This window comes from Hyposmocoma kahamanoa, unplaced genomic scaffold (assembly GCF_003589595.1).
Source record: "Hyposmocoma kahamanoa isolate Upper Pololo Valley unplaced genomic scaffold, ASM358959v1 98972, whole genome shotgun sequence".
NCBI classification, from domain to species: Eukaryota; Metazoa; Arthropoda; class Insecta; order Lepidoptera; family Cosmopterigidae; genus Hyposmocoma; species Hyposmocoma kahamanoa.
In genome coordinates, this window is record NW_020655740.1 from 896,114 (window position 1) to 916,802 (window position 20,689).

The 20,689-nt window shown below is 38.9% G+C and overlaps 2 protein-coding genes across 2 annotated transcripts in view; both read right to left on the reverse strand.

The window, feature by feature from the left end:
• Positions 1-1,424: 1,424 nt before the first annotated feature.
• On the reverse strand, positions 1,425-18,972 carry LOC113238955. The gene is made up of 9 exons (XM_026475815.1): positions 18,791-18,972; positions 13,322-13,452; positions 5,426-5,538; positions 5,182-5,334; positions 3,087-3,591; positions 2,725-2,993; positions 2,439-2,653; positions 2,249-2,360; positions 1,425-2,163 (listed from the first exon to the last, which is right to left on the reverse strand). The coding sequence occupies exons 1-9, from the start codon at positions 18,970-18,972 to the stop codon at positions 2,047-2,049; spliced, it is 1,797 nt and encodes a 598-aa protein (XP_026331600.1). The 3' UTR covers positions 1,425-2,046.
• Positions 18,033-20,689, reverse strand: part of LOC113238956 (dystrophin, isoforms A/C/F/G/H) — a 429,949-nt gene continuing 427,292 nt past the window's right edge. Inside the window, exon 44 of the mRNA XM_026475816.1 lies at positions 18,033-19,816. Coding sequence (XP_026331601.1) covers positions 19,701-19,816 — 116 coding nt within the window. The 3' untranslated portion in view covers positions 18,033-19,700. The remainder of the gene's footprint in view (positions 19,817-20,689) is intronic.

The following is a 20,689-nucleotide window of genomic DNA, read 5'->3' on the forward strand; positions in this document are numbered from 1 at the left end:
GCTTACCAGTAGTTCCCTCATCGCCGCCTTCCGCATATCTTGCTGAAACACGGATTCTTGGGAGGCACCACCGGTGGAGCGAGGACAAAGCGCTCATAAGGACTAAGACTCTGTAGTCTACCACCGAGATTAGAAATCTTTTTTATTTCATACCTAATGTCTGAAATTTAATAGAAAAACTAGAACATACACAAAGAAACTAGGCGGAGCTGACAAAACAGGCATAAGCCTGTCCGTCGAACAACAAATTATGTCCATTTTGATCACACCGTGAAGATGTATTTGTAACACCATAGACGGCAGCACCAGCGCTACTTACTCAACTTGCTAAGCCTAGTGATCATTTTCAGGTAGTGGTTGATCTAGGCGTCGCTACCCATGATGACTAAGTCTACTTGCAAACTCTAAGAGTATATTATAAGTCACATTTTTGTACTGAGAGGAAACAATAAAACAAAAATTGGGTTTTTTGTTTATTTTTTGACACCAAATTTATTATATTTGTTAATTTGTGTAAACCAAATACAATAAATACCTACTTTACAAACTACAATACTGAGCTACATTTACGTCTCCCGGTGAATACTATAACTCGAGACGGAAGGCGAATTCGCTCAGTACCTATCATAGACTTGTTATTACTACGTGTGATAACAAACCTATGACCACTACTCACGAACACATCACGTTACAACATCTATATTTTTTATTTGATTTTCATTTTTTATATTTTTTTTGCCCACCCAAGGCGTTTATCCAAACTTAACTCTATTATTTAGTCTAATATTAGAGTTAAGTTGGGGTCTCTAACCTAATACATTTACTTAAACTATTCGATTTCACTTTGCGTGTCACAGCTTAGACACTAGGTAATGTATTATATAAGTCCAAGTGATATGAAAAAAGGGTCGGTTAACGAAATCTAACAACACGTTTTATTATTCGTTTTTTTTTTTGTATGTTTTTTATTTATTTTTTCTATTTTTTTGGTCGCGTCTGCTAGACTCGCCTCCGCCCTTTGGGACTTCGTGTCTTCTGTGCGTGAGTAGAAAAATCAGTTCCAGATGATAGCTTAAATGTTCGAAATATAACAAAACTAGGTAGTTCAAAATATTACGAAACAGACGTAGATGTTAAAGCAACTGGATCAAATTTTATAACGTTTGAATAAAAAGTTAGAATAATAATGTGAAGTAGAGAGTTGTATTACGGAAAATTGTTGAACAAATAAAAACAATCGCCAAGCTCAACGTACAAAGTTAAAATCCTTACAACTAAACTTATCGTTCCATCTAATACTTATCGTTCCGTCTACAATCAGAGAAGGAGAAAGAAAAACATAAGATGAAAAAAATCTTAGTCCTGGACCGACCGACGGGTGTAAATTTATACGTTGACCAGAAACACGCAGTGAACCCTCCCTCCCTCCCTCGCTACCAACCATCCTTGCGCTTACTAATAGCAATAAGTTTAAGGAAAGTTCGTTACCACCTGGTGGGCAGTGGCTACCGCTGTAGGCGTTTGCGGTACTAAGGAGTTATGAATATACTTAGCATCGCAAATCCTTCGATGGTTGTATTGCGGGACACAAGATCTGAAGTCCTCAGTGATTGCGTAGATTCTGGTCACCGTAAATTGTTAAACTGTAAGCAGCTCCTGTATTTTTTCTCAAGGGATGACATTTTTGCTGCATAAAAAGACATGTCCATAAAGGCGGTGGTGGAATATCGTGTCAACTGAATGTTATAAGTACACCCGCGGGAAAATAGTTTATCCTAATCTACCATGTATCCTATATAAGATACGGCCCAGCACAATAATATCTTAAATATAGTAATATACAAACAAGTATCCCCGATCAGCGTAGATATTATTTGATTATATGTGATCGTTTTGATTTGAAGAATGGAAGACTGTTGATATACTTTGCTGTAATCTACACTTCTCTCCTCTCACAGTTCACACCGATTACATCTTGTCCACGGATACGACACTCAATTATGACTATCTGCTTAAGCGCTTATTACTTAGGAATACTTAACTATATTATAACAAGCCACCGTCAACAAGTTCTTGCACTAAATCACTCATTTTCTTTCTGCACACTGCATTTGAAGTCCATACAGGTTTCACGTTGTCATGTGAAGGCGCTAGACCGCTTTCCTGCAACACCATTCAATATGAGTACAGACGGAACAAAAACAAAGTGAAACTAACTGATTTGACGAGGGCAAGTGCTTGTACTAACCTTAGCCTGATAAAGATTAGGAGCTTCTGTGCTGTCACATGTCATGATGGGGTACATGTCTAATGCAATCCCAAGGCCGAAGCGGCTGCTTCGCTTGAACTCCGTTTGCAACCTGCGTCAAGAAAATAATGAATAATCGTGGATACCTTATGCATTAAATCTTAAGTTCAAAAGAACATTAAGTACAAACATGCTGTGCAACGCGTCTCTGCTTAGACTGTGGTTAAACTCGGATTTTTGGTCGCTCATTTCGAGGAGCCGACAATGAAGCTCGTCCGAGTAGTACTTCAGCAGAGACGGCAGGTGTTCCTCTCGTTGCTCACGCGTCAGGCAAAGATACATCAAGTAAGCCAGATCAAGAGTCGGTGATGCGTAACGGACCAGTTGGAAATCTACTATGTACATCTGAAAAATAAAAAAGTTTTGAAATAATGAACACACGAACAAAACTATATAATTTGTTCTGACCAGCGTACCTCGGCTATATCACCGTCGACGTAACGGAATAGTAGATTGTTCGTCCAGCAGTCACCGTGGTTTATTACTGCGAGAGACTCTTTAGGTGTTACCAACTCCACCATGGTCTGGAAGAAGTTGTCCTCGTCGCAAAACTGCCTGAACTTCTCGAGGTACGTGTGTTTATTCTCGCAACCCTCGAGTTCCTGTTCTACCATTGCAATAGCGTTGCGTGTGGCTTCACGATAGTAAGTCCGGTAATATTCTTGATTCTCCGCTGCGAAGAACACTGAAATAAAAAGTAACATGTTAGTTCATACAAGATATGTAATTAGTTGGGTAAATGTAACCAAAAAAACAGGCAATTGAATATGCATCTTACCTTCAGAGATTCCATCCTGTATATTTAACAGTTCGTAGAATCCTTCAGGGTTGTCGCTCTTCATCGCTAACGACAGTGCGTGGAACTGTGACAAATGCTTTAACACGAAGTAGCATTGTTCAATGCTCAGACCCTTGCGTCGATCAGGCATAACAAATCCCAACTGTTTTAGATCTTTTAAAATCACTAGGTCGTTCTGCGCTAGGTAGCATTTCGGTATGGACTTGAACGGTGACTTCAAGTTCCATTTTTGTTGGAATTCCGAAAGCGCAGGCCATATTTTGTTATAGAAAGCGACTTCGTTGCAGAACAACTCGTCACTTTTAAACGCTTCCCTACGTAAAATACTTTCAGGAAGACATTTGTAGATGATAGAACCTAACCAAGGCTCTTCGTGTTTATATTCACAAGGAGTGTCGGGCTCGGTGTGTCTTCGAATACCTTTCAAGGTGATCCGATACACCATCGATGTATAGTTATCTCCACGATTGGTTCCTGGAGCGCCCTAAAAAATAATGAACACAATGATAAATTATCGTGATTTTGTATAATTATATTTTACGTATTAGAACGATAGAACAACATAGAAACAAACAACCGCAGTGCAAGTAGGCGCCCTTCGTTCACTGCGTTGACACTCGCAGCCGTTAGCTGTTGTAGGTATAGCACAAGCAGTGTTGAACTTGTACTCATTTTATAGCAGGATTTAAAATTGCAAAAGTGTCTAGTGAAGAAAATTTTATTGTAAATGTGAAATCCTAACAAACAAATCTCGCATTATCCAAAATGGCAGAAACACAAAAGTGTCGCTGCACTAGAACTGAAAGCACTGCGCGAAGATAATTTAGAAGAAATGATACCTCGAACTCTTGTATATCAACCCCGGGATAATCGTCTTTCAATATTTGCTGCAGAAACTCAAGCGTGATGTGGGTCATGATGCAGCCGCGCGCAGCCGCCGGTGGGCCAGAACCGTGTGGTAAACATCACAGAGTAATTTCGCTTTTGATTGCGAGGAGCGGGTAACCATGACATGCCTTATGAATAGGGACAACATCTTATGGTATTTAATGGTTTGTAAACTACCCCGTTGCATTCATGTTTTCAGAAGTTCAGACAATGCCCCGGTTGAAGAGCGTAGAAGTAATAAATAGGAAGAGCAACTGGAAGGTGCATAAAACACACCGTGAAGCCTTATTTTGTACTTTATAATCGTTGAAACAAAAGGGAAGATCTTTAGCCTATGTGCAGCAGTGGACGTCTCTCGGCTGAAATGACGGTGATAATAAAAGGAAAGAATTTAAGAAAATCCAACTTTGAGTTTTAAACCAAGTTAAATTGTTATGTTAGTATACGGGTAGATTTTGGTGACGGCAACCTGCAGAGGTTATTAATTATCAAGATAAAGAAAATTCACGCTTCACATTGGGTCGATACAGTAAAAATATTTAAAAATGACGGTTGAAAGGCAGCCATTGTTGTTTGCACTTCTACACCTGCGCGAAAGGTACGCCTTTGTACGCCTGCGCGAAACGCGTGTAGGTACTTTACTGATTTCGTAAGTTCAAAATGGCTGCTGCTTAATGCCTACTGAACAAGTATGCAGCCGTTGCAAGTTCAAGCGAAGACTACGGCACACATTAAACGAATGCTCCATCGTAGCAAAAGTTAGGGGTTATTTAGGCCAGGTTCATTCCGCAAGATCTATAAGCCATTTTGGGTCCCTTTAAATATAAACTGACAAAATTTTCGTTACACAAAATGGCGTCGGATAGCCAGGACAGGCTACTTGAAGCGAAGGGTGGGGGAGGGGGTCAAGGGGGATCGTCCGTACATGCGCAGAACGGGGCTTAGCTCTATCGATTTGCCCGGGACCTCAACACGACAAACGAACAACGAACACACATTTAAGTGCGTGCACGCACATGAAAACGCCCAAAAAGCTTAAATCACTAAAATGGATCGCAGTGCATTTCATACTACATAACGCAATATAACACGGTTAAAATAAAATTCACCAGGCAAAAATAATACAGTAAAGGAAAGGTAAATAAAGACAGACAATAAATTACGTCAAAACATCTAAGAAACTTACCTGATACTCCAAAGTCGGTTGTCGGTTGCGCACAATATTGCGCTTATCATAACTTATTCTATACTGTACATAAACGTACAGGAGTTTCAAACGATGCAGCAGACCTGCTGAATTTGATTTTGTTTTCGTTTCCTTGTAGATTTCCTTCTTCGTCTATTATGTCATATACAGTATATACAAGAAGTCGTCGTGTGCAGAGAGACGTGGTGGGCGGGGAATAAAGTTGATGGTCACGCCGGATTACGCCGCGCCACGGCCTCTGCAGTCGACGCGCAATTCCAGGGCGACCGTCCACTGGCTGCGTCAAAGTCTTTGTCCAACCGGTTTTGCGCTCGAGGTTTTCAATGATCACGACACCTAAATAAGCGGTTAGGAACAAAAAATTGCAAACAAAGAATAAAACACTTTATCACAATATAAGGCACAGTGTTGCAATGGGCGGTCGCTCCTGAAACTGCGAGGAGGCAGGGGGAATCTAGCCTTTTATAGTGACCTAGGGAGTCTACGCTTGCGTCATAACGACTGTGATCTACCTCACGAGAAACGCAACGTTGCAACTTTGTGCAGTTTTGCAGGTTGTGAAAATTTGCCATAACTTTTAAGTATAGGTATTTAAAATGAGAAACATTGTATGGCGACTTATAAAATGACGGATTTAGTGTTTAATGTTTTTAAACAACGAAATTGTAATATTTTTAAGCTAACACTTTTTAAAAGTTATCGTATTCCGCCAACTGGCATGCCGTCAACGCTTCGACCTGCATGAGTTTGAATAGTTTTTAGACTTTCTGTGATAAAAGTAGAATTTAATCAAAAACGTTGAACTGTTTTTAACTAGTCTAGTGCACAGGAAGTGAGCCGTTGCGTTCCAGACAGATCGATGGAGCTAGCGGGATGCAAAGCGCAGGCTCCGATTGCAAGGGTGCAGCCACCGATCCGCCGCGGCGCCCAGGTAGGTAGGTACTCGCACTCGGAACAAAGGAAATTATGAATTCTTTGTTTCTTGGCTGCTAGCCAAAACTAGCTCCTGGTCACGAGCACGTCACCTCTGGAAAGTGACAAGCAGGTCCACTTGGACTCGATGGATATTCGAAGTACTGGTATCATCGTCATCATCACATCATCATCTCAACCAAAAGACGACAACTGCTAGGTTAAGGCCTCTCCCAAAGAATGACCGGTCTTGTGGTAGTGATATTTAATACTAGGTGAAATTTTATTTACACGAGTTACATAAAAAATTGCACCAAGTACCAAGTACATAAATAATTAATTACTATAAACCTCGTTAAAACTAATTTAATGAGTATTACAATACACCTTATTGTGTAACATTACAACTTATTGTCAAAAAAAACTAAATTAACTCAATTAAATTTTTATTGAATTGATATTCAATTATTTTTTGTGAAATTACTCCACTAGTTTGTTATAATTATTAATACAAAGATCGAACACTCAGAAAAAAATCCTTCGATCCGGTCGGAATCGAACCGACGTCTTCTTGCATACCGTGCCAGACGCTATACCAACTAAGCATTAATCAGATCGAAGGAATTTTTTCTGAGTGTTTTTTCTGAGTGTTCGATCTTTGTATTAATAATTATAAATTAATTTAAAAAAATGAAATGGTGGTGGTGGTGTTCAAAAACTAAATCTCTTGAACTTTTAAGTCAATAAATTGATAAAAGTCAAAAAGAGTTAACAATACTATTGCTCAAACATAATTCGTGATCACGCAAAGATTCCTGAGGACTATCTCAATATTATACAATTTCACTCTATATGTTTAAAAAGATTTAGTATGAAAAAAGATTCACATCTAATAGTTGTAGAGCAGGAGAATGTGAAGATATCTCATACGGATAAACGTAGCTTAGTTGTTGAGATGCCTGTTGTTGATGTCCGGTTGGACCTGAGTCTGAAAGCGGCTTCCGACTGGGGAGATGCTAACAGGGCCAGGTTTAATGCGGCTAAAACGCAGGCGTGTCTTTTCACGTCAAAACGGAGTCCCCTACACCGACTTTCCCAGATGTAACCGTGCCGATAAGGGACCACCTTGAGCTACTTGGTCTGCACTTATCATCCAACCTCAACATCGAGTGCTTGGCAAAAACTGCTGCCAGAAAACTAGGCGTACTTTACAAAGTCAGGCGTTACTTCACACCTGGACAGCTTTTAAATCTGTATAAAGCACAAGTTCGATCGTGGATGGAGTACTGCTGCCACTTTTGGGACGGCTCTGCCCATTACCAGTTAGCTGCCTTGGACTCGCTGGAGCGAAAAGCAAAGAGGTTTATTAACAATAATTTTTAGCCTGCCGATAGAAAATCGGGGAGGAGGAACTTTTCAATTTAGTTCCACCCTCACCGTTCCTCCTTCGGTCGACTAGAAGGTCCGGAGCACTCCATTCTTACGTCGTTGATATTCCACCTATTCGCACTAAGCGCTTTGCTTCCTCCTTTCTGATGCGTACGGCAAAGGAATGGAATGCTCTACGCAGCATCTGTAGTTCCCGTAAAGTATTATTTGGGGCTATATTCAAGGTTAGAGTGAATAGGCATTTTTTTAGGCACACGCGTCCCATCGTCGCTTAACATCAGGTGAGATTGTGACCAAGCGTGTGTCTATTATATGTTAAAAAAAAAGGTGCTGACCAGCTATCAAAAGTGTCAACCAGTACTTATCTTCATATAGGAACTACTAAGTACCTAAGATACAATGCATCTACTTGCCTCATTAGGCACAGCAAAAAACATAATAAATAAATCTTGACGCTTTTTTATTTTTCACCCAACCTCCATGACGTACGTCACGTCATGCTCTTTATCGTACTTGCTGTTAAAGCCATTTTTACAGTTTTCCAGATAGCTAATTTGTATGTGAAGTGGTGTCCTGTCCCTGCCGATAATTCCTGGTCTCCATAACGAGGTGGTACTACCGCGTTGGGGTCGCCCGCTCGCCTCGATTGAATAATGGCCCTTACACGCAATCGCCGTCCTTGGGCCAGCATGTTCCCGAAGGTACGTGGTTCCTACGTGCATCGCGGGTACCTGCCGCGATCAATGCGTCTCATTAATCTTATTATTATTATAAAAGTCCAAGCTTAAGTGCCTCTTCCTTCTGTGAAATCAAATGCAAAATGAATAAATAAAAAAAAATATTAATACAAAGATGAACACTACGAAAAATTTCCTTCGATCCGGCTGGATTCGAACCGACGTCTTCCAGCAAACCGTGCCAGATGCTATGGCAACTAAGCCACGGGATGAACTAGCGGACCTTACGAATATTTCTATGTGCTTGTTGCAGTTTGTCGGATCGAAGGAATTTTTTCTGAGTGTTCGAGCTTTGTATTAATAATTACAACAAAACTAGTGGAGTAATTTCACAAAAACAATTGAATAACATGGTGGTCAAACATTGTGACGTTCAATAAAATGAAATTAAATTGTTAATACCTATTGTTGTTTAACCTATACAAACAGTGTACTCTAAAATGTCAATAAAGTCACCATCTGTAACTCAAGCACTCGTGGAGACCAATTAAATGAGGACAAATACGATAATTTTATCGTACTTGAATTAATCTGCAGAGTGTGCAGGTTGCAGCATCAGATGAAAGTTACCATATTGTTATATGTCTTACGATTTCCATAGTGTATCAAATGTCAGGTTGATCCACTACTTACAAGTTACTTACTAAGACTTCCACTTGTCCGTAGTAAGCAACTCACTACTAACAAGTGTAAGTAAAATGAATATTCATTTCATGACTGAGATCCCGTCTGAAACCCACTGGGAAAAAAGTTGCTGACCTTTGAACAACCTTACAACAAAAAAAAAACAAACAGCTCATTTATTCCGTAGCTAAAATAAAATGTACCACTGAAAACGTAATTTTTTAAGCTCCTGTTCATTTGCTATGTTGACTTCCTGACAAGAAAGTGCAATAAACTCTAGGAGTAGCTCTTTTGAAATAAACTTAAGTAAAGAATACACTTTCAAAGTCAAACTCAAATAATCATTTATCCATAGGTACAATTTTTACACTTGAAAATGTCATTTTTTAAGCTACTGCTCGTTCACTACCTCCCTGACAAGAGCGAGCAACAAATTCTAGGGATTGCTTTTTTCAAATAAACTTAAATGCTATGGAGTAAACATACTTTGAATCATAATTGTGTGGAATCTAGACTCTTGTTGTCTTTCCGTACATCTTTATCTAACACATATACTCTTCAATTTTGTAATATGACTTTTCAATTAAAATATATAATGTAAGTTTTAAACTTTGGAAATAATAATCTTAATATATTCTCGGGAATCTTGTTGCAAAAAACGTGTACAGTTCCCCATAAAAGAATCGTATATCTTAAATTTGCGTGGAATCTAGCACCATGTCGTACTGACACACAGATACAACACACACAAAAGCATATAACTTATAACTTCCCTCTTTTTGCGTCGGGGTTGAAAAGGTCGGCTTGCATCACGTGCTCTCAATTAGACGACTGTGACATTAACATCATCTGTATCAGGTCTTCGTGTCACGTCTTTATTCATATGTGCAGCCGGTTATTGCTGTATTATTCCCATTGAAATTTAAAGAAAATATTCCACCTCTAAGGGTAGCAAATTAGGGGAGAAATCAGGTTTATTGGAGTTACTAAATATATGTAATTCCACAAGCTTTTTTTTAATGTAATTATTAGAAAAACCGACAAACAAAACAAACTTTAAACGCCCAACCTATCTACGGTATTCACAATTACTTTATCAAATGTTCAAATATCATTTCTAGCAAACTCTGCAAGGAAGTAGTTCCTCAAGTGGGTACGTTTGTACTCATTAGTAAATTAATATGGAATGATATTGCAATGCTATTAAACTTCTAAAGTAAACAAAAATCGAAAGTAAAACACGTTACAATTCATTGTCCCCAAACAAGATAGACAGATAAAATAGATAAATCGTAAACAAATGTAAAATTTCATGATGTTTCTTTGAATTAAGGTGCTATGTTACTTATAAGGAATTAGTCCTTATAATTTGACTCGTTCGTTCGATATCATAAAAAAAACTTTATACGTTCGATTCTCAGATGCGGCGAGCAACTTTAAAAATAAAATATTATGTCCATGAAGCAAAATATCCCGTCTACAATATTTAAAATAGTTTCCCTCCGTGTCCCATAGTTGCGGAACGTACCCTTTTTTTCTTTTTTTTACGGGGGGTAAATCTTTATAGATACCCCTGAGCCCAGGGAGACTTAGGGGTTATGTGGGGACTCTGCCTCCAGACTGGAGGGCCTACCCCACTAAAACCCTCCCGGATTTACGTCCCGGCGGTTGAATCGACGCTGTGGGGTCGATGCACATTCACCACGACGCCGCCCGGCCGCCCTGCCTTGCGCCAGGGCTCCCGCGCCAACGGAGGGGCAGGTCAGTTGTCCTCCGTCCCGCACCCCAGACGAGTGAGGGCGTGCAATGCAGGCTCCGGAGTCTCTGCCCAGAGCCCGCTGGCCTCACTAGGGGATCAGGCGAGCAACGAACTGCCTTCGCCTTCTCCCCGTACGTCTGCGCCGAAGCGGGTGCGCGTCCGCCGCGTCCGCGCGCACCAGCTCCACCACCACCAGGACTCCTCGCTACCGAGTAGGCGGCAACCACGCCCGGCAGCAAGAGTTCCCGCCCTATTATCCCCGTCAGAGTACGGCGCTACTCATCCCACCGGCTGCACACCTCTAGGGTGTGAAGACGGCCACATCCATCTTCGGCACGGCGACCTCGAGCCCCAGCAGTTGTATTCGGCGGACCACCATGTCCGCCGCTACTGTGCCATCGGCGTACGCGATGACCGCCGTCCGGGGGAGCAGCGCGCCCCTCAGCACCCAATCGTACCCCAGATTCCACAGTAGTGGTCCTAACATGGACCCCTGGGGTACTGCGGAACGTACCCTGACTAAATGTATCCAATTACGTAGTGGATGGTATTAGATGAAAGGACGCATTGAAATTATTATATCACTTTTAATTTATTTAAATAAAACCAGGACTAAATGTCACAAATGGTCAAAATGGTTTAAATATAAAAATCATCTCCTACACGTATGAGAACAAAAGAAGGAAAGAAAGAAAAGCATAGTTTTTTAAATTTTACAACGGTCAAACTTCCCTGTTTGGTCCATAGAATCCCATTACCTATTGTTTATTTCAGTCCCTTCATAATCACCCTTATCTTTCTTTGTTAGCTGTGGTAGATATTACACGAGTTTCATTGAGTTCTTTCGTTCTGCTTCAAACTACGTTGTGGCATTTGTGAATTAAAGTTTTTTTTGTAATAATTAGTAACCGAAAAGAAAACCAACGGATTGCACCGCTAGGGTCAACGCAGTAGACATTCGATGGAAAGCGTATATGGTACCAATCACGGTTGACCAATTTGGTATCATTTATTCTATAGACTTTTATGCCCCTACAACACTTATCCAAGCATAACATCATCTCATCCAAACTAGAAACGTCTTGGATCTCACAACACAGTTGTCGCAGATCTGTCGCAATCACTTACGCCATGCGGTGCACCTTTTCCATGTCTCCTCTCGCTATAATGCCAAGTGATGGAATTGACATTAAACTTCTAGCTAAGGTATGTTGCTACAAAGTGGAACATGGATTTATTTCGATACCGAGTAGAGGGCCCATCACTTAAAACGTGTTAAGTTTTTAAATTTGGCGATAGTTTTTGATTTCTATGTATCAAAGTTTGTAAGTGTACACATCATAACAGGATCATGTCTGATATTTGCTGACACGGTACACAACGAAGTATTTGCGATATAATTATTCGGAGGTTTTGATTGGGTGCTATAATAAACAGCGGTATGTAAACACAACTGTATTTTCGAGCTGGGCATGCATACACTTGTAGTTTTCGGAAAAATCTCTTTGGAGGAGTCCATCTTGGGGCGCTAATCTTTGTTTGATAGTTTGAAAGGCATTTGATTGATCTACGACATAAGCAACATGCTTCATATAGGTCGGTAAATTAGAGTTTAGTATTGCCAAAAGATTTTTCTTAGCAGTCACTACTTTCTCTTTTACAGATTTCTTGCATTTTTTTCTTCTCCTTTTATAACAACAGTTACAAAAACAAACAAAATAAAAACAACAAAAATTATTTATTTCAGACAAATAAGTCCATAGCATATTAGTTACAAAACTTTAAGAATTGTTTTAGTAACATGTGCCCTAAAAAACAAAAAATATGAATTTAATGATATACAATGTCTTTATAGTAATAACCTTAGAATAATAACGCATAGAAACCTAGTCCGCACACGCTAAGTGAGGCAAATTGAAGCGCGCCAAAAGGGCCTACACGAGCGGGCGGGCCGTCAGTGCTCAAGGTCAACTTGCACCGCGAACAGCTCAAGAATTTTAGCTAAAATTGACGAAATGTGCGGCAAATGAGTGTAAAAATACGTCAGACAAACATAAAATAGACACTAACATCACATTCCACAAGGAAGTAACGCGTTTCAACTTGTATTTTTATATAAATATTCACTAAAACAGAAAATTAACCTACTAGCCTAAAACAGTAAACAAATGACAGTTCGTTTGATATGAAACTATCATTCTATGCGTTATTATTCTAAGATAATAACAATAATAATAATAATAATAATCATAATATATTTTTAATACAGGTATAATTTAATTATCTAATTTAAAATTTAATTGTAAGCAAACAAGGAGTGTGTATATCTCGAAACAATGACTGCGCATAAAGGATTAGTTAGTTGGTAGAGGTCGATCTATCGAACTACAGATTTTCTATCATGTAGATCGATATATCGACCAGGAATGACCGAATCGAAACGTTCTGCTATGCAACACTGATGCGATCTTTTTGCGTAGAAGTCATCTACGTTCGCATCTGTGAACATGACTGAAGCTCTACAGTACCGCGGCAGCCTCAACAGAACCCTGAAAACGTTATTGTACTGGACCCGCAGGGCATTGTAGCATTGTAACATACCACCTCTAACCGACAATGCAAGCAAATAACAAATTTTGTTATATTGAATTTTTTTATCTTTATAGTCCGCGCAACGTCTTTCCGAACAATTAAATGCTAAGCCAGTTTCGTAACATAATGATTTGGTCAATAGGTACAGAGGCAGACACGTAGGGGATCGTTTTAGTATTGTAAAGCGCTCGAATAATAAAATCATTATTAGTGTGAATGGCACACAGACAAGTGTTTCTGTAATCAACTTCCGCGATTAATATCCAAAATGGCGGTTTTCGAAATGTCTCATATGAAATACGTACTTCAGTCTTATTTACAAAAGGCTTTTTGTAAAGTTATGAGGAATCATTCGAGAATCGAATTTGTTTTTTGATTTTATGCCTCGGGATTATATAGTCAAAGTGAAATAATCATTTATTCCATAGGTACAATTATTACACTTGAAAATGTAATTTTTTAAAATACTGCTTGTTCAATACGCTGAGAAGAACGAGCAAGAAACTCTAGGGATTGCTCTTTTCAAATAAACTTGTGACGGTGTGACATCCTTACATTTTTTGAATTGTTCCATTTTCCTTCGCATTCTGATTTTATTTCTTTCGACGGTCACTGCCTGCTTGACCGCGATAGCAGATACTACTAAATCAAATTGTCTAATTTTTTTATTCTTTTCAAGTTTAATCATGATACAATCAATGTAAATCATGTATCGACCATAATAAGCGAATAACAGTCTATCCGTAATTCAACATAATACAACCCGATAAGGGTTTTTTTTTCATTACTTTACCTTTTACTTCACGTTAAATAAATTTGTGGACCGGAAGTTTCCTGTTTTACTGCCGTGATCCTCATCAGGGTTGTTAGGGTTACAACCCTTTCAAACTTAAATGCTACAGAATACCGTTACCGTACCGTGCCGTCTAGGCTCTCGGGTTTCTCTCAGAGAAAAGTTTAACGAGACTGGTATCATGACTGTGGCATCACAGTAGATTTACTCAAATATTTTGTATGCCCGTAAAAATATACATAATTTCAATAAGAAAGAAGATATCCCTAATATTAACCTTAGAGCTAAGTCCAAACTCATGGTACCACGATTTCGTTTAACCAAGGTAAACGACTCTTTTATGGGGAACTGTATACGTTTTTACAATAAGATTCCGGAGCATATATTAAGTTTATCATTTCCTAAGTTTAAAAACTACATTAAAAATATTTTGATGGAAAAATCGTATTACAAAATTGAAGATACGTGTTAGATAAAGATGTATAGAAAGACGACACGGCTCCAGAATCCACAACAAATTTGATTCAAAGTCTATTCCGTAGCATTTAAGTTTATTTGAAAAGAGCAATCCCTAGAATTTCTTGCTCGTTCTTCTCAGGGAGGTCAGCGTAGTGAACGAGCAGTAGCTTAAATGTGACGTTTTCAAGTTTCAATTTTCAATTCTTATTTTCAGATAACTATTTTCGGCGACAAGTCTTCGTCTATTGCATGTTGCTCTACCAACTTTTACACGTATAAACGAAGCACTCGACGGCGGAGTGGTATGAAATTAAGTGTCTTCTTTTTTCTCCTTCCTTTTAACGTCTTTTTTGCGTTGTCTCTCCATATTTTTCTGTATATTGTGTTCGTAATTATTAAAATAATTTAGAATTGATAGAGTGTAATAAATAAATATTTTAAATGTCTACTGAATTTTTAGAGTCATCAAATTGTAGTTGAAAATGACTGGCGCTATAAATTATGGTAGTCATAGTTTATTTAATTAAGTCATTCAATCATTATTCTGATACATAGTCGTACGCAACTGTACTCCACGCGCCTCGTAACTCGTTGGTCTTGTGTAAACCAGGAGCCCAACACGACTTACATACACTAATAAATATCATGACAATCGATAAATCCTAATGCCGTTATGGAAAAATAACTGCATATTTTTTAGTATTTTCCTTAAAAACTAAAATGAAACTAAACATTATTAAAACCTTCAAATAGTTTGTATTTTTTTTTAAATAAGTAACAAATCCCGTATATTGCCAAAATTTGTACGCCAGCTCCGAGACTGGCACAGGTATAACCTTAAAATAATAAATCTGTTGTGTCTTCTAAACAAAGGGGCGAATAATAATTTTGCGACTAGAACCGACTAATTCACTACTTTTTCTGGGTGCAATCAGACTCAAGCTAGATAGCTGTGGTTCTCGAGATTCAAAAATGGTGCCGCCGGAATAAGCTTATTTCAGCGTGGTTAGTAAAACACGTTAATAACTTCAAAACGGTGTAACGATTAAATCTAGTTTTATACGATTAGAACCGACTAAATCACGACTTTTTTTAGTATAATCAGATCTAAGCTAGGTGTTGTGGTTCTCGAGATTGAGAAATGGTGCCGCTGGAATAAGCTTATTCCAGCTTGGACAGTAAAACACCTTATAACTTTTGATCGGCGGACCGACTAAATCTAGTTTTTTGACTTTCGTCTAGAACCAACTAAATAGCGACTTTTCTCTGGCTAACCATTTTCAACTACAATTTGTGTTACGGTTAAATGTGACTCTAAAAATTCAGTAGATATTTAAAATATTTATTTATTCAAAATTGTTCACCCCGAGCACGATAGTATCGTGATTTCACAAAGAACATTTGGAGCGGTAATCTTCCTTATACTGCGTCCATTTATTTAATTTTTGACATAACAAGCAAGCCTCCGAAGTTCCGTAATTATTGATAAAGAATCATTGTGCAACCATAGACGCATAAGAAGTAAGCGGCATAGAGTTGCATTTAAGTCAGGCTTGACGTGCTCTTGACCCTGTACCTGTATAATAGAATAAAATAAATAATAAACCTAAATAAAGAACCGAAATAAATTATAACCAATTATAATAAATTTGTATTGTTTACTATAATGAATCGTCGGATTCTTCTCCATGTGAACGGGAATCTTCACTTGAATCCTAATTAACATTAATTATGTATTAATTCTTGAGTACACAAATTGTCAAACGCAACATCACGATTCCAATCAGGCAATGTCTTTTTTTTTTAACCCGCTCACATTCACAATTTAAGCTTCTTCATAAATGAAATCGATTGTTATAAAAAAATCTAATCGGAAACCAACGTAAACGCATTAGGACATCACTAATTGATTAGAATTCGAGCTGTCAAAAGTGAAATAAATGGTTGGACGGAGTATAGACATACATTTTCCATTATGTGTACGATTTTTCTACGTAAATGTACATATCAATGAAAATAATTGAATATCCAATATCTTCTAAACAGAGGAGCGACTAATTCTAAAATTTTGCGACTAGAACCATTGACTTCTAGAACTGAGTATTTCACTTTTTCTGGGTGCAATCAGATCAAAGCTAGGTGTTGTGGTTATCGAAATTGAGAAATGGTGCCGCTGGAATAAGCTTATTCCAGAGTGGACAGCTAAACACCCATATAACTTTTGAACGTAGGACCGACTAAATCTAGTTTTTTTGCGACTAGAACCGACTAAATAGCGACTTTTTGAAACTCGACTGTGGTCACGCTGGAATAAGGCACACCGCGATTTTAACTCAAATCCAAAAAAGAAAGTTTGTTGGTTTGGTAATAATTCACTTTTTTGTTTCAAAACCGAAGTTATTGAGTGAGGTTACTACTTCTGTGATGTATTTAAAACAGCCCTTCTGTAAGTTGCCGATACACGAAATATCGTCCAAACAAGTAACTAATAAAAAGCCTCTTTAATGGACAACAATTGACTCCAAAAATTTTTGTAAATAATAAATGGGAGATACTGGATCTGTCAAGTACGATTTTAGAATATTTTCTAAATTATTTGGCAATTGGCAGAGTATAGTAAGCTTCCTTGTTATCCTTTGTAGCCATGTAATAATATAGTTGAATATCTTAAAATATTGGTGATTTGAAATATAAAAAGTAAACCATCTAATTCCGGGCGTTTTATGGTTTTTCTTCTTCTTTTCATATTCGCTCGTATGTGTCATTGTTTCGAAGGGAGCTCTCGGTGTTGCTGGATGAACGCAGAGCGCAGGGGGGCAGGGACTATGAGCGGAGGGGGAAATGAAACGCCATTGACTATGCCGAATGTTTATTTGGATTAATTACCATCTAAAACATCGCCCAAACATAGACATAATGAAATAAATGCGGAAGTAGTTATATATATGCCATCCTATCTGTCGATACAAAGGATTACCTCCAAACAAACCCACCCGCGTTAATATTTACCGATAAACGAATACAATAAAATTATTAACGATACATTAGTGATCATATTATAAGTAATTTTCGTTAAAATAATAATAAATTGTGCTTTTTTTCTCTTATATACTATATTAGCCAAATTAGTAATAATAACATATACCATACCGGCCGCGAGCCCACAACAACCACGTAATATATGAAATTGGGTTAGAACAAACGCAACATTGCTGCTCGCCCGCGGCCAAACTAATAAAACGATATGATAATAAACCATGATATGATTAAGGGAAGTGCTTACAGTACAGTTAGCGTCAACAGATTACTTAACGTTCGTATAAAAGTCATCTCTCCAATATATATCTTATCTAAAAGGGTAGACAATTGTTACTAATACATAGACACATGTATATATCGTGGAATATCTAGTGAACATATACTGTCACATCATTATATGGTATAAGTATAATTGCGTGTGGCGGCTCAGAGTATAGTGAGAGGGGAAGAGAATGCGCCTGCGATCGCTACAATATGAGTAACAAGTACACTACTGCTGCATAGACGGAAACAAGGAGACTGTCAAGAGACTACTAGGGCGCGAAAGCAGTTCGATTACATGTTTTCATCTAACGATACATTCGATAACTTGATATATGTAACATACACAACATGAAGATAACACGGTTCATACTGAGTTGGCTACGACTACAACTACTTGCGAACGGTTAACGAATCCATTACGAGCTACGGCCACGGAGTCGTGGCATACATGATGATTTGAATGTTCCATGGAGACATCTATCTAAATAACATCAAGATCTCTAAAACATAGGCCAAGTCCAATTGCGGATTCGCAGTAAAACGTAGTTCCAATAAATATAGCTGCCCGTCTGTGGTAAAGCCGGTCGTCGAAACGGTTGTAGCTAGCATGCGTTCCTATAAGCTCTCAAGCCCCGTGTGTGTAAGCTGCCTTATCCCTCACAACAGTGATGCCACGAAACGAGCCGCGCGCGGGCCGTCCGGTGCTGTATTATATACAAAACGCCAGTTCGTTCACAGCAAAATGATATGGGAATTTACAAAGTGATATGATAGTATAATTGGTTTACAATAATGGAGATTGTACTAACGAGATATGTACTTAAACGATAAAAGTTTTGAAAAATTTCATTTTAAAATATAAATGCTCGTTACAGTGTCTTTTTCGTTGGAAAGTGCGCTCCGGCAACAGTGTCGCGGACCGAACACGCAAGCGGGGGAGAACAGGTGCGAGGAACGACTCAAACACGATTCGTACTGCAACAATGGCGGGCCCTTATCTATACAATAAGCGTTGCATACGATCGTCGTGGCGCCGAGCGGTAGTTGGCGATCAGTGGAATGTTAGAGCTTATGTATAATAAGGTGTGCACTGTGCGCTCGCGCAGAGCCGCGTTTATTCCGTAACTTTGATTTTTTTTCGTTGGCATTTTTCTATGAGAGACGGGCGCCTTCTCAAGCATCTCAGCTTCATCATATGTCATCCCATACAAAAATGTCACTCGAGGCAATCGCAGAGTCAAAGAACAAGCTGGGCGGCGGCGCAATGCGTGCGTTGTTAAGGATGAGTCGAAAGTTAGTAGAAAATGCTGTGGAATGTTGTAGAGAAGTGAAGTTGGACCGACTCGTTACAGGGACAGTTCCATTTGGCATAACTTTTTTTAAAGTAACGAATGGAAGTCGTTCTGTCGCGTTCATCAGGCGTAACTACGCTGCTGCGATTGGCTGTAGGCAACTTGGTGAACCGAGTCGATCCGTGCTAGTGAGCGCGGTCCCATTGTAGCAGGGGCGAAGGGCTCTTCACGCGAGCGGTTAATGCCTCGTTGAAATACTCAAAAACATTAACACGGCAACACTTATAACTGCCGCGACTGATGCTATCCGCGACACAAACGCCCGTGTAAAGATACTGGTCTGAAAGGACGACACTGTTTCCAGAGCGGGAGTAAAAAGGTTATAAAAGGGCGCTAGACGCGGCCGCCGATCACTATTAACCGAGGCCGCATCCGCGCAGCACCGATTTATTCCCGTAATGCCGCGTCCCGCTGCACCAAATCATGTCTAGTTCAAAGGGTCGTTATATAGAGTAGGAGTACTTGAGAAAAAATTGTAGACTCGAAGTAAAAATTAAACCACCCTCACGAGTCGACGCAGCGGGACTCGACTCTACGGGAATAAACCGCAGCACCAAGCTCGCTGAATATCGCCGACGCTACTTTTCGTCTTTGCCAGATTTGCCGTTCGTATATTGTGGAGGCGCGTGCGAAGGCTGCTGCTGCTCTTCTGTCATCACCGTCACTAGCTCTTCGACTGCGCGACCTAGGTCATCTGGAAATTAAAGCGTTGAAGTTAGTACGGTTGCAGGTGTGCTGGAAACGATGCGTCACAACACAATTGAGATTATAAATAAGTCAAGAAATGGATTATTAACGGAATTGAATAATAAATTAACTATTAATGTATTTTTTTATTTTGTTTCGTAAGTAACAGGTAACACTAAAGAAACAAGATTTTTTGGCAACAAGTAATCATTACGTTATATGAAGCAGCACGATATTTCAGAGTTTTACACGCGTACCTTTAATTACTTACGTTACGTTACCTTAAGAAATTCGTCCGGCTGTGGTTGCGTTAAACAGAAAACAATCAATCAATGAGTTTTTCGTTCGCTTTCAAACGCAACACAACAACAACGCCATGCAGAAATACCATGCACAAACAACCATAAACAAGCCAAAAATAAACTAACGACAGACAACCAAACGTTAAAAACTAAGAAACAATACAAACAGACATTCCGACTTAATGAGATGAGAGAAACCAACAAGACCATCATGTCCACTGCGTTATCAGTTACCATCGTAATATCACACGAGAGTGAATGAGGTGATACTGTTTAACACTTTAACAGAGCCCTCTTATGAGCGTTGCAATGGTATAGGACTACCAGAAACTCAGGACACAACATCAAAAAAAGGAAAAATGTTTGACCGGTCATTATAATAAAACTAGCACTTTTCACACCCTGTATTAACAATCTTTATGCACTATAATTGCAATGTGCATAACATAATGTTATAAATTGTAAACTCGCAAAACGCCATACAATAAACGTACCTTTAACTTGCAAGTAAATATGACATTTAGCACGTGTACCATATAAAAAAGTCACAATATTCTAATATTTTTGGAAACGATTTT

Coding starts and splice junctions, on each gene's coding strand:
- LOC113238955 (XM_026475815.1), bottom strand. CDS start 18,972: ATGACATATGATGAAGCTGAGATGCTTGAGAAGGCGCCCGTCTCTCAT. Junction 5,539..13,321: donor TATGTTACGAAACTGGCTTA/GCATTTAATTGT, acceptor CCGCTTATTTAG/GTGTCGTGATCATTGAAAAC. Junction 2,654..2,724: donor TCGACGGTGATATAGCCGAG/GTACGCTGGTCA, acceptor TTTATTTTTCAG/ATGTACATAGTAGATTTCCA.